Source organism: Bactrocera latifrons, unplaced genomic scaffold (assembly GCF_001853355.1).
Source record: "Bactrocera latifrons isolate USDA-ARS-PBARC rearing strain unplaced genomic scaffold, ASM185335v1 scaffold_281, whole genome shotgun sequence".
Lineage (NCBI taxonomy): Eukaryota > Metazoa > Arthropoda > Insecta > Diptera > Tephritidae > Bactrocera > Bactrocera latifrons.
The window spans coordinates 51,875-66,073 of NW_017536419.1; the positions used below are offsets into that span (position 1 = coordinate 51,875).

Here is a 14,199-nt window from a genome sequence, read left to right on the forward strand (position 1 = left end):
AAATAGATAAATTTGAGGGAAAACTTGACCTAGCCCCTATATAACCAATATTAGTATTTTCGAACATCCGTCTGACATTGCTTTCTATGATTGGTTTTGCACCTTAAAGTATCTCCCTGGGTTTGTAAGTTGCAAAAGTATAAAATGTTCGGTTGTTCCCGAACTTAGCCCTTCCTTATTGTTAAAAATTGGGTTCCGTGGGAAATTGCGACCAATATTTTTCAATGGTTAAGTGATCTTTTCCTGTAGGAAACGTTGCCATATTCTAAACATCCATTATTTAAAATCTGGCAGATTATTTACATATAATTGAAATTATTATACATAAAAGTTTATACGTTCTGGTAAGATTAGACCATGCACCATAAGGATATTCGACTAATTGATGTCTTTCCAAATTTGTTTCATTAAACTTATTGAATGCATGCGCTGGTTATAATGAAACGAAAGTATGCTGCAAAGATGTAATGCACGTTATTTCCTTGTAATCTACCATTTATAAAGAACTTCGTTCAATCATTTTCCATAGTTTTTAATTTATAAACAATACTTTTAATATCTATCTTTCGTTGTTCATCGGATTTCCTATAAGAAATGTGGAGTGTATTGTTCAAATCGGAATAACTTATGCCGCTCGGTCTTCTTTGTCAAAGTCCGCTGCCAGCTAATTTCTACTAACTTTGCATAATATGCTGCTCGTGCTTAATAATAATTGTTGACCTAAAGCCAGTAAATATATTTTTATCTTACACTTTTTAACAATCTCTTTTCGTCAAATGTTTCAAACACGTTTCTTGTTTCCTGAATTTTGTTGTTGCATATCGCAATAAGGACTCAAATTGTTAGTGGACTTAGGAAAGTTTTGTTTATAATTGGACCCTTCGTATCATTTATGACGTAGAGTATCACAATGTTTTCTATCAGTCTTGAATTGTACCATATTTTGAATTTCCTAAATCTTTTCTCGGTTTTCTAAGACACATGAAGAAAGGTTAGAAATAATGTTTTGTGAAGTAAGCTATGGTCCCAAAAGTTTTCTCTAATGCTAATTCATAATAATTCAATTATTTTACTTTACAACACTCCGTCAAGTCAGATATTCTTTTATCCACCCAGGCTCAATTGACTTATTGCCCATTTACTATTATTTCTGTGCTCCGCAATATTACAGGTTCAATAATAATACTATTTTAAACAAATAAAGATATTTCAAAGGATCATTATAATTAACACAGCATAAGTCTAATACTAAAATATTTTGTTTACGTAGCAAAACGCATGTATTACATATATTTTGAACATTTTCTTGAATGAAGTCTTAGTAGTTTTTCCACTTCTTCGCCTTATAATATAGAGGTAAAGTGCAGTGCCAATAATGCTTTACTGACTCTAAAACGCGATTACATAATACATACCCGGATGAAAATTCATGCCAAAGTCGACCTAAAATAAGCATTAACTGAAATTATTAAGGTCTAAAGAAATACACTTATTTGTTTATTTTTTTCTATGAATTCCTAAAAGAGCTATATAATTATATGTGTTGTAATTTTGTATATAGTTTTATGAATGTCCTTGCAGTAAACCTTTGCTAATAATGTAGTTATTTTTTTCGGGGTTTAATGTTGCCAAACATCTCTGCATTTTTACAATAAAAAACGAACCTTAAGTCTCATCTCCCTAATGCTTATATTTTAAATATGTCCAACTTGTACCGCACTAAACAACATGAAAAGGACACACTACTTTTCACAAACGCTATATGTTCGTTGTTGAATCCAAAGTATGCAAAATTATCCTCATTTTTTGCTTAAATTATTATAAATTACTATAGCTGAACGACACCACTAGTCCTGACAGCCCATCCATTGAATTTATTCCCGAAACAAATGAGCCTTTTTCATCTTACCAAAATCAGTCAAATTCATCGCGACCTACATCTCCGGAAAATGAAGTTACATCAACGAATGTTGTGACAAAGAGTCCACTTCGCGAGGAAACCGTCGTAGCGCCAAAAGAACTGCAGGACAGAAGAAAGTCAATGTCATGGAAAACTTTTAACCTTAAACGTCAATTATCTAAAGTCAATATGAAAATTGGAATCAATGTGAATACAGAAATCGATTCTATGAAAAACAATTCAGTGTTTTACACGCAAAAAGAATCATCGCCCATTGAAAGTAGTGGTGAAAATGTATCACCAAAAGACAAAAACATTAGAAGTGAGAGTAAAGATAATTCCTATGATTTCGGCAGGGAACATGATTCCGAACCACGTGATTGTGAAGGCCAACAAATAAGTAGTTTTGCTACAAAAGGTAGTATTAATGCAAATTCACATTCAAACGATGATACGACAGATGACGGTGATATTTTTGACATTACAAATGAATTTCAAACAAGCATGAAAAAAGTGGAGTTCGAAAAAGAGACAACTGAGGGTTCCCAAACTTCACGACCTAGTGATTTGCCTCTTTCTGCAACAAGTGATACCAATCAGGGAGATAATGTGTGCGCTAAAACAGCGCGCCAAAATTTTAAAGAAAAGCAAAGAGATCAGCGTCTACTATCTGTTCCGAATATTAAATATCAAACCAGAGATATTCGAGCAAGGACAAATAAAATTGACTCCTCGCCGTCTCTAAGCGGAAATGTTTCAAAAAAGATATGTAAGTACTTTGCTACCTAAGAAACCAAACAACACAATTGTACACTTTCACATCTTGAAAATATAAGATTTGTATATGTATAGTATATGTAAATAGTAATAAGCTTAGTTAATTCACTGGATTTTTAAAATTCGTTACCAAAAATAAAGTAAAATAAATATTTGAATCGTGGCATATTTTGAAATAAAAATCCCAGTACTAAAGTTCGTTCTTGACGTCGCTTGCCGCTTATCAGAAGATAGAAATGAATTGCAGTGTTTATTTCTGCTGCAACAATGAAATATTAATTATGGTGGTTGAAACATTTTATTTTATTATATTTTATCAACGTAGTTTCTACGCCAAACAATATACCAATTAAAAAATTCGAAATGGTCGATTTCTCGTTTTGGTCGGATTAAGAATCAATTTGGCAGAGTTAGAATTATCTTGTTGAAGAATCACTCGTTTCATCTTATTTCACTCATACTTGTCAGATTTAACGTTCCTATAATTTATATGTATAAAAATAGGCGATCAATAATAAATAGTACCTAAGCTTGTTCTTGGAGTATGAGGACACGCAAATACCTCAAAACGTCGGAGAACATTTACAGCAATGTAATTTGAAATCAAAGGTGATTCTAAACGTGCAAAAATATAAAGTTTAAAGTTTTCCATCTACATAGTATATATTCTTATCGAAATCTTTATTCCAAATTACTTGGCCTTAATATCGCATATCGTGCTGTCACTGGACTGATATTATCATAGTAAACATAGAAAGTGTTATCGAAACATATACAGTAGTCGAAATGTTAGCTATTAGCAAGGGTTTGTTAGCTTGAATTTAGTTTAGTGAATAATATATTGAAAATAAATTATGTAATTATGTGTTAAGGGTTGAGTAGGGTTAAATCGTACAAAACTATTTTTATGATATTTTGATGAAACGCTTGAAATCTATTTTTAAAAACCAATGGTACATTATACTATGATATTAGATGAATATTAATTTTGAAAAATAAGCTAATGGTAGCAATTGTTCTGGAGCGTCTCGGAAAAATATCGAATTGTGGTGTCTCTCATAACTTGGTGCTGGTTTATTACCATAATATGGAAAGAAATAGTGTATGAAATTTCAAAAGGAGCGGTGCAGTTGTTTGGAAGGGCGTTGTAAAAATGGCTTAAAGTTTAGAAATTGTGATACACTTAAAATATCTAAGTTTAAAATGTCGACACATTAAAATACCGACATAATTTAAATATGAAGCTAACTCAAAAAACCGACAAATTAGAACACGTGAAAATTAACATACCGAGAAACCAAAATGCCGACATGTGAAAAATATTTTATCTTGTCCGCCTTTTTCCTATCGACGCACAGAGAGAGAATTCTTCTGACTAAGGGTTATGATCCTGAGCGTGTTCGTGGCCGGAGGGCTTCTAACGAACAACGCCACCTTTACTTGATTTGTCGGTGTTTTGATTTATCGGTATTTTAACTTGTCGTGATTCTAAATTTCGAGATTTTGGTTGTCACCCGCGAAAAACACTTAAACTTTAAAAGCATGTATCACTGATTTAATAAATGTTAATGTCGTCGTAAGATAAGATAAGATAAAGAATGAGGATTGCACCGCGACCTAGGGTCTATTGCTGTCTCTTATACACATCTAGATGTGTATAAGAGACAGACGTTATACACCCGCGAAAAACACTTAAACTTTAAAAGCATGTATCACTGATTTAATAAATGTTAATGTCGTCGTAAGATAAGATAAGATAAAGAATGAGGATTGCACCGCGACCTAGGGTCTATTGTGCCCTCTACTAAYTCACAGCGTCTCACTTAGCCCCAGCAAATTGATGAATTCCAATATCCTGCTAGGTGCTAATGAGGCGATGTGATCCCTATTTAGAAACATGGATCCAAGTTCCTTAATCCTGCGTCTGCAAATTGCTGGGCAATCCATTAGCAGGTGTTCTGGAGTTTCGGATTCCCAGTCGCAGAATCGGCAATTTGCGCAAGAAGCTAGGCCCATGTTAAATAAGTGTTTCTTGAGTTTGCAATGAGATTGATTATGAGTTTAAACCTCTTGAGGTTGTAACCCTTCATTAGCAGCTTTGCGTGACGCAAGCCTGGAAGTTGTTGCCAATGTATCTCCCTACCCACTGCTGCATCCTTGCGGAACTGTTCCTTTATGGTGTGGGGACCTACCGCTATGAAGKCTTCTGGCCCTACCATGTTGGTGGATGCTGCAGCGCGGGCAAGCTCATCGGCCAGTTCGTTTCCAGCAATGACTTTGTGGCCCGGCACCCAAATAAGGTGCACTTGGTTGCATTCTGCAAGAATATTCAGCCGGTCTATACACTCCTGCACCAATAGCGATTTTACCTCGTATGATGAGATCGCCCTGAGTGCCTCTTGGCTATCGCTTAGTGTGGCTATACGTTCGTTGCGATAGCCGCGATGGAGGTTTAACTCTACGCACCGACTTATAGCAAATACCTCCGCTTGGAATATGCTCGGAAGCCTTCCCATAGGTATGGAGAGTTTTGCACGTGGTCCTGCGACCCCTGCACCAATTCCCTCCGAATGTCGTCGTATTATCCATAAAAATAATTATAAACCGTTCAATTAGATCATTCTCAGACAGACTATACGTTGGATGATTCATCCAACAGTACTCAAGAATGCAGTTGTTTCAGTCGATATGTGACAATTTGCATTGTCGTAGTGAAGAGTGATCCGTCTTCTGGCAAACAGCTGGTTGTGTATCACTAAGAATTTATTGTTCTGCGTTGTTACAAAAAAAGCTAGCAATCATTTGCTTAGAAGTGCTTGGTGCGCGAACAACTTTTGTTAGATTTGGACATGGTCTCACGATTTCATAGACGTATTTCGGAGTACAACTATCGTACTTTTATTTCTGACATAGAAAAAGAGGGTTTCATTTATTTATTCTCAAATTTGTATAAGAAATTAATTAATAAATAGAAATATAATATCTAAAGTAAAATCCTACTAGTTTTTGTGATGACATACATTGGTTGCAATACTGCCACTTTTATTACTCATTTCAAATTCTATTATTTGAATTATTTTTCTGCTAAGCTTTAATCTTTTTTCTTGATAATTATGAAGCTGTGAAACACATGATGTTAATCTTACATATAAAAATAAAACGCTTTTTCGTAAGGTACGTCAGAACCACAGCAAGGAAAGTCGTGAAAGTTGGCATAGTTATTCATTTATTCCTTCAGAAGGTCTTAGCGGAGCCGTTTTTTGCAAAATCATCATCGAATTTGCATTTACATTCGATGAAATAAGTCCCAATTCTAGAAATTAATACACAATTTCTGTTTGTAAAATATACTTCAAAATTTAAAACATTTATTTCGGCAGAAATTATTGTTTGAAGAAAAGTTTCAGAATCTAGCAAAAACAAATGTTAATTAGAAAAAATCTGGGTTAACACTACCAACACGAAGATGATCATTAGAAATTTAGTATTGAAGGGTACAAACAAATCTCAAAGCGTAACTACTTATATTTTATAGTAGTTCGATCTGAACAATTTTTCGCAAATTGAACTGTTTCTTTTTAACAATACTTCGTGTAAAATTTCGTGAAGATAAAAAAGTTTTCCATACAATAACTTAATTGTGATCATTAAATTTGTATGGCTACTATATGCTATAGTAGTTCGATATCGGCGATTCCGGCAAATTGGATGGTTCTTGTGGAAAAAAAGGTGTACTTAAAATTTTCAATAGATATTTCAAAACTAAGGGACTAAATCGCGTAAATACAGATGGTCATTTACGTATATATGCAATGGGTGTTTGCTTTGTAGAAAACTTTACCTTTTTCGGGCTATAAAACTAAAAGATACTTGAATATCTTTAATTGAGTCCCAAGTAGTAAAAGTTTGTTTAAAGTTTTTTTTTAAAAAATGTTTTCATTTTTGAAGTTTAAATTTGTAAACTTTTATTGGTTGAAATATTAATAAATACAATAAAATTTATAAAATCAAATGCAAATAAAATCAATATTGCAATGGGGGCAACACTCAGTATTAAAAGACATTTAAATTGGACTGTGAGAAAACTGTTATCTTTCTTGTGGGCCATAGTCTATCCACCATTTTGTTCTTTTTATCAATTATGGCATGTTTCCGATCAAACTTATATATTCTTTCAAAAAATATCGGGCGCATATTAAAAAAAAATATTTTAACAACTTTTTATTTGCTCACATCCCTTCTTCCAATTTCCTTAACAAATATGAAGAAAACATGGCCAAAATTATAGTGCTTTCAAACACTTTTTTTTACAATTTATTTTACTTCCCAGAGACACAATCAATGCCAAAGGATTCGATCAAAAATGCCTTCCCTCAATTTTGGTATCATGTTATGAAAATTTATTTTCTATCTGGTCTTTGCAGTTTTATTTTGTTCCTATGTTGAAAAAAATATTTAAAGTCGATTGCTTTTACAAAATTGCTTAATTAGTAAAATAAGCGCATAATACATTCAATATTGTGATTAAATGTAATTTAGACAGTAGTGTTATTCGCACTTACCTTCACACCAGCAAACATCTGCATACAATTCTATCGCTAAGTAGAGAAACTTTTTTTAATCTGAAACTCTTCTGCTTTCTCTTTCTGGAACTAGGATTCTGATGCAGATCAGTACAACTGTCTTTATGTCATTGTGTGGAGGCTGTTTGGTAATTCATTTATTTCTTTCTAATTTTAGAAGATTAGTGCTAATTGAATGGTCTATAAACAAAATACCTTATGCACTATACAAAGAATTATTGTATAAGAATTTGTTAACGTAGTAGTTGCCAATTCACTTAAATACTCGTATTAATGCAAACACCTTTTAGCGGGTGTATTATTGGATAAGCCTTCCACATATCCCGCTTTAAACCTATACAAATCCGTCTTTTGTTTTGTCATATTCCTTAATGGATATGTGTGTATGTTTTTATGTATGTATGTATGTATATAAATGTTACGTTGCACTCTCCTTTAAACGCAGTAATGGAAATGACAATCCAGTTAGAATTTCATATTTTGTGTTGGAATCAACACAGAAAATAGATAAAACAAGATAATTTTAAAATTCAAAATAATTATTTTCAATATGGCTTGATAAATAATATAATAGTTATAAATATACATGGACGCTTTCGTTGTGTAACGTTTTCGGAAACAATTATTTTTAATAACACCTAATTTTATTTACTTTTATAACATTAAAATATACAAATTATATTATTTTTAATCAACATATCAATAGTTTAGAAATATGCTTTTATCATTTTACGCAATTCTATTCAACTGTAAACTACAATAACACCAATTTGGATTTAATTTTTATTAGATTAAGAGTTTTAATAAGAGCTTAATTTTTATTTTTAATCTAAAGATATTTCCATACGGAATATTTCAATGAATAAAAATGTTGAGCTCTTAACTAGCTAAAAACATACTAAATTTCTTCAAATTGTTATTATCAGTAAGGATAATTTATTTTATTTATATAGTGGAGCTTCGGCTCCTCACATAATTTTGCTTTTTTAATAACATTGTTAAATGAGCTACATATGTCAATTACTATGGACCAAAAATAGTAAGACTTTTTAATTTAAATTTCGTGTGAAATCCCATTAGTCGAAATATTTTCTTTTTCTAAGTTGGAATGACTGTCAGTGTTCAGTATACGCTTTTCTTGCGGATGTACATAAATTATTCAACATTACATTTTGGAATCAAATTTCTGGTACCGAAGCGTTCAGAATGTTGGAAAAGGCTTTCGAGGATAATTATTTGTCGCGAGCAAGTGTTTTTGATAGGTACAAATTATTCAAAGAGAGTCGAGAACGCGTCCAAGACGGCTACAAAGATCAGCTGATAACCAACACGTCAATAAAATAAAGGAAATTTGTGCTTGAGAGTCGGTGGTTGACAGTCAGAGATCTTAATGGCATCGTTGGAATATCGGAAAGATCACTGAAAACCATTTTGAAAAATTGTTCGAACATAAGAAAAGTGAAAGCACCATTGCACACTGGTCGATTTAATAGGCCAAAAATAAAAAAAATTAAACTTTGTAATTTACCACTGTTTACAAACTATTTAAGTTTGAGTTAATTTACAAACTATCAAAGCTATTTATTAGAACACCAATAAAACTAACGGTAAATACATTTTTGTTCTATCCCATTCGTAGGGGCTACGAAAAGCGAGAGAAGTGAGCCAATAGAAACACACGGACTGTGCAGTGAAAATAGCTTAAAAATTATTTCCTATAATAAATTAAATTTCAATATAAAATCGTGTTTAATCCCCATAAATCGAAATGAGTATTAATAATAAAGGTATATGTTATATAACGTAGTGGTTTTTAAGTAGTATGTTTTTTTATTATTTTAAAACAATTGTTTTATAAGTTACCTTTTGAGTGATATATTTTTCTTTATACATCGATTTAAGGTATACAAAAATGTGTGGTCCCTCTCTCGCTCTCAAATGAATCAAGTTTGTTTATGTCAGTTAATGTTTTCTAAGTCTATGCTTTTGATTTACATACATTTATATGTTTGAGCTTGGGTTTTCGTTTTACCATTTTCTCACTTTTATCAAGTGTTTGTTTTATACGTATTTTTATTTAGGTAGGTGGTAAACGGGAGAGGGAGATTTTAAAAAGCTTTGGCAAAAGTTTCACTTTTTTATAGGCAGTGAAAGTATTTTTGGCCGCTGACTCCATACAAGACCGACCACTGTGCATTGGTTCCAAAATCACTCAAGTTTTTGTCGCGTCAAGCAAGTCAAAGCAGATCAAAAATCAAGGTTATTTTGACAGTTTTCTTTGATTATTGAGGTGTGTGGTGTACTCCGAATTCCTTCCAACCGGCCAAACTGTCAACAAGGGTCACTACATTGCTATTCGTTAAAAGAGGACGGGATTATGGGCCGACATCTCTTTGTTTTTCCTCCACGATAATGCACCGTCGCATATTGCACTGATTCTTCATAAAAATCTAAAAACCTAATTTTAAATCAATATCGTGCCACAACCACCGTATTCGCCTGATTTAGCTCCGTGTGACTTTTGGCTATTCAGCAAACTCAAACGACCACTCCAGGGAAACCACAATTGAAGATATTAAACGTGAATCGTTACTCGTATTAAAGGCTACTCCGGAAATTGGCTTTAACAAGTGTATTGGTGCCAAAGGGAATTACTTTGAGAGGGGCGACATATATTTTGAAGAATGTAACATTGTATGTGAGAACTAGCGTAGCATATTGCCACATTGCTGGCGACACATGGGTGGCCTATCTTCCTGATAATGAAAGCTGCTAAGCTACCCGAAGTATTTTAATATAATATATACGCTGATAGGTTAGTGAAAGACGGTTTCGGATCCATGAAATTTGGAAATAGAAATACATGAAATAGCATTCGCATACTCTCCTTTCCGCCGGTTGTACGTTCCCAAATTTCTGAAAGTCCGATTTTAAAGAGAGATGTCACTTGATAACACCTACAACGTTACTCAGATCCCCCTTACCTAAGGGTAGAAGCTTTCTGTTCGCAATCAAAACTATCCCAAAGTAATTTTCTATTTCTATAAAATTAAACTTAATATCGTTTGCTGTCAGGTATCACAGGTACTTAACTTTGCTTTATTTTCCTTTTTGTCAAATGTGATTTCACGAGAATTTTTATTTACATTCAACTTCATTTGTATGTAGGTAGGTAGAGTGGATTTCTGACGACGAACCCAGGCCTTTTGTGGACCTATGTTATATAAAAGATTTTATTTATGCAACCTCGGATACATCGTGAATAAACCCTAGATCAGTAGTTGCGATTCTTTTCTTATAAAAAGCCTTGCATTCATAAAGAAGATAGAGATTCTACTATCTTCTGACAGCTTCGACAATTCTCATTGTACGGTGTTCCCAGTATAGGGATGATCGGCATAGATTTATGACTGCTTGTTGAGCAAGTAAGAGATTGACTTCAGAAAGACTTAGCTCTTTTTTCAACATGTTTGTCGCTTAAATATCCACAATAGCTAGAGACATATGAACTCTCTCTTTTTCGTGTTCTAGTTGTGGGGTGGTGCCTGCTCTGGCTAATCTATCTACTTCATCAGGGATATTACTATGTCACCAAAAGCTTTTTCATTCTATCACTATCTTTGATGAAGCTCTAAAGGGGTTTAGTGATAACAAAGCCGCTTAGCTATCTACATATATATATATATTTCTTGAATCTTTCTTTATYTTCTGTGATTTCCGTTTGGGAGACGCTGCTCTGGTCTGGTAATTGGAAGCAGATTTTGTTATCTAATTTTGCTGAAAAGAAACCACTTCATACTTGAATATCTAGACCTATTTCTTTAAACTCTTCTCTGAAAGGCAATAATGGGGACCGAATATAAGTTTAATACTACAGGATTTCGAAATTCGTGATTTTGCTTGTAAAAGGGAACTCACTAAGTATCTTAAACTACAGATGACTAATAGGAAGGATTCCTTCAGTAACTCAGCTGATCATGACTATTCAATCAGTTTGACATAAATGAAACATTGCCATTAAAACTGTTTTGACAGATTGATTTGTTTAAAGAAACCAGACGTAGATATACATTTTCCATTACTTCTGTAGAGTTTTATTGATATTTTTAAATTAAATTTTAAATTCTGATTTATTGTATTGTTTTCGCTAGGTTTGTTGAAGAAAAGTTACTGAAGTAGTTGAAACAATTCAGATTTAAGAACATAAAATGTGTGTAAAAATTCAATAAAACTATTTCGATTGGTAATAGTTTTAATTAGTACCAAAATCGGTAAATGGCAACTCTTCTTTTACGTTTTTGCTTCTGTTCTACAGGACCAACCAATTAAAGCACAGTTCGGAAATAATTAAATGGAGCGCAAACTACTTTTGACATTTAGGTTGTGGAAACTATTTGCTATTTACTATTTCGATTCTGTATAATTGATTTTTCAAAACAAACGATTCTTCAGTGATTGAAAGAATGACACACAGAAGCGCTTTGCACTTCCCACAAATGGTCACCCTGTAATGACGATATACTCATTACTTCATTTGATCAAATCATCGAATCATTGGAAAAAGCTTGGGCTTCTTGCCTTTTCTTGTTTTTAGTCGTTTTTGTGATTGATAAACGACAGCATAGAGAGATCGTTGGATGATAAAATATTCACATGAAAACATTAGTTTCACAATTAGTCCAGTTTTTTCCTTAAACAATGAAAAAAACTAAATTTAATGACTTCGCTCAACCAAACTGATCTCTGAATTGACTTTCGTCGCAACGTAGTAGTCATGAGAAATTGTTTGTATTTGATTTTATGCAATATGCAAATTAGTTTTTAATTATATTGATATGTCAACCCATCTGCGTCATTCTGACATCATCAATATTTGTCACAGTTGTTGTCTGGCGACTTTCATGGTATCCCTTTTAAAGTGTTGAAACATGTCATAAACAAGTAGGAACGTGGTTAATACTAATACAATAACTACAATATTGTATTACATAAAACCACTTTCTAAAACATTTTTCAAAGAATTTAACATTACCTTATGTGAATAGTATTAGTCAGTTATTACCCTGATGACCTTTTAAAATTAAAAAAAAAAACAAGAAAAAACGTTAAATTCGGCTGCATCGAAGCTAATGTACCCTTCACAGGTGCATTTCTTTAAGTAACTATGTGTTTAAGTAAATCTAAAGACGTTACCGGCCACTGGTTTGCATCCAAAGGAAAACATTTTACTAGTTCTTTTTAGCCAGGTATAACATAGAGGCTATTTAATAAAGGAAATGGATCTTTTAAACGTTTATAGTTATTTAAAATTTCAAGAAGATTTATTATTAACATATACTTAATGGAAAAAAAATTATAATGTTTCTATATTATTACATATATATCATATATATAGTATTTACAGTTTGCTTCATAAAAACACAGAGCAGAGGAGGTTACATTATTTCTATAAGCAATAACTCATACCAAGTTTCGTAAAGATATATCCTCAAATGAGAAAGTTTTCCATGCAAGTATTTGATTTCGATCATTCAGTTTGTACGGAAGCTATATGCTAAAGTAATCCGATCTAAACAATTTATTTCAAAAACTATATTATTACCATAAGCAGTAATCCATGTCAAATTTCGTGAAGATACCAGACAAGCCCTTGATTCTGATCGTTCGGTTTGTATGGCAGTAATATGGTATAGTGAGCCGATCTGAACAATTTCTTTCTTTCATTATTTCTATAAACAATAACTCATACTAAATTTCGTGAAGATACCACGTCAAATGCGAAAGCGACCCAGCTCAACATACTGGTTGTTTAAATATATACTTTATAGGGTTGCCGACGCTTCCTTCTGGGTGTTAAAAACAACTTTGTGGCAAACTTAATATACCCTGTTCACTGTATAAAAATGAAACTGAAGTAAACCTTCGTGCAGAATTGTTCCCTTCCTTGTACTTATCTTCTCAAATAAAATCGTTTATTATGCACTTTTACCGTGTTAATTAAATTTTGTTCCAAAATTATGGCTCATCAAGTAACAAAAATTGCTTAATATTTAATCAAATTATTTACTTTCAAGTAAATTTGTATATCGCAACCTAATTATTGTTATATTTTTAGCTGGAAGATTACTGTTATGAATGTTTTTTATTCTCCTGCAACATGTTGCACACAGTATGTTAATTTTTTTTATCTAACAGTGTAACACATTCAAATATTGAGACTGATAAACTGATTTATCCTTGATGGTCTGTCCATTCGATCATCTGTCAAATGAATGATAACTTAAGTAAATATTAAGTTATCTCAATGAAATATGCCAATTATTGTTATTGGCACTCTGAGCATTATGATATTACGCTTGGTCGAAATAGAACTCTGTCAGTTCTACAAATGGGTGTGATATTTAGAATATGTAAAAGCATAATAACTCGGCAACCAATTAGGCTTTTAGAATTCGTTCTGGCACAGAGGTAATGGGGGAATAAGTAATTTGTTTCGCAAGAGAGCTATATAATAGACAACACATACTTATATACATATGTATGTATATTGAGATATCTGCCTTTCGCAACGTTAACTTACCACTTGTAATATCTAAGTCTACCTCCCATATACCAGCCTTATTGAGAATGATCTCCAAGAATCGATTTGTACGATGTTCCAATATAATTAATGGAAATTCATTATAGAGCCTTTTTAATAGCATCAACTAATTCCTCTTTAGAGTAAAACAGCCGGTCATATTCGAAAATTTTGCGATCAATAGCTACAATACAAAAAATTTGGTGTCTATACATATTCAAGCAAAAACAAAAAAAAAAAAAAACAGAAAATAGCAAAAGCCTCACGACAGTACATTTTTTCCGCTTGATTTCTTTACCATACAAAGATGAGAAAATCATAAAACAATATAATAGCTGCAAGTTAACCCATTACTGCCT

General features: G+C 32.6%; 1 protein-coding gene across 1 annotated transcript in view; it reads left to right on the plus strand.

Annotated features, from left to right (window-relative positions):
• Positions 1-14,199, plus strand: part of LOC108970112 (syntaxin-binding protein 5) — a gene marked incomplete in the record, with an annotated part of 53,474 nt that overhangs the window by 27,451 nt on the left and 11,824 nt on the right. Inside the window, 1 exon segment of the mRNA XM_018935262.1 lies at positions 1,835-2,669. Within this exon segment, the coding sequence (XP_018790807.1) occupies positions 1,835-2,669 (835 nt within the window).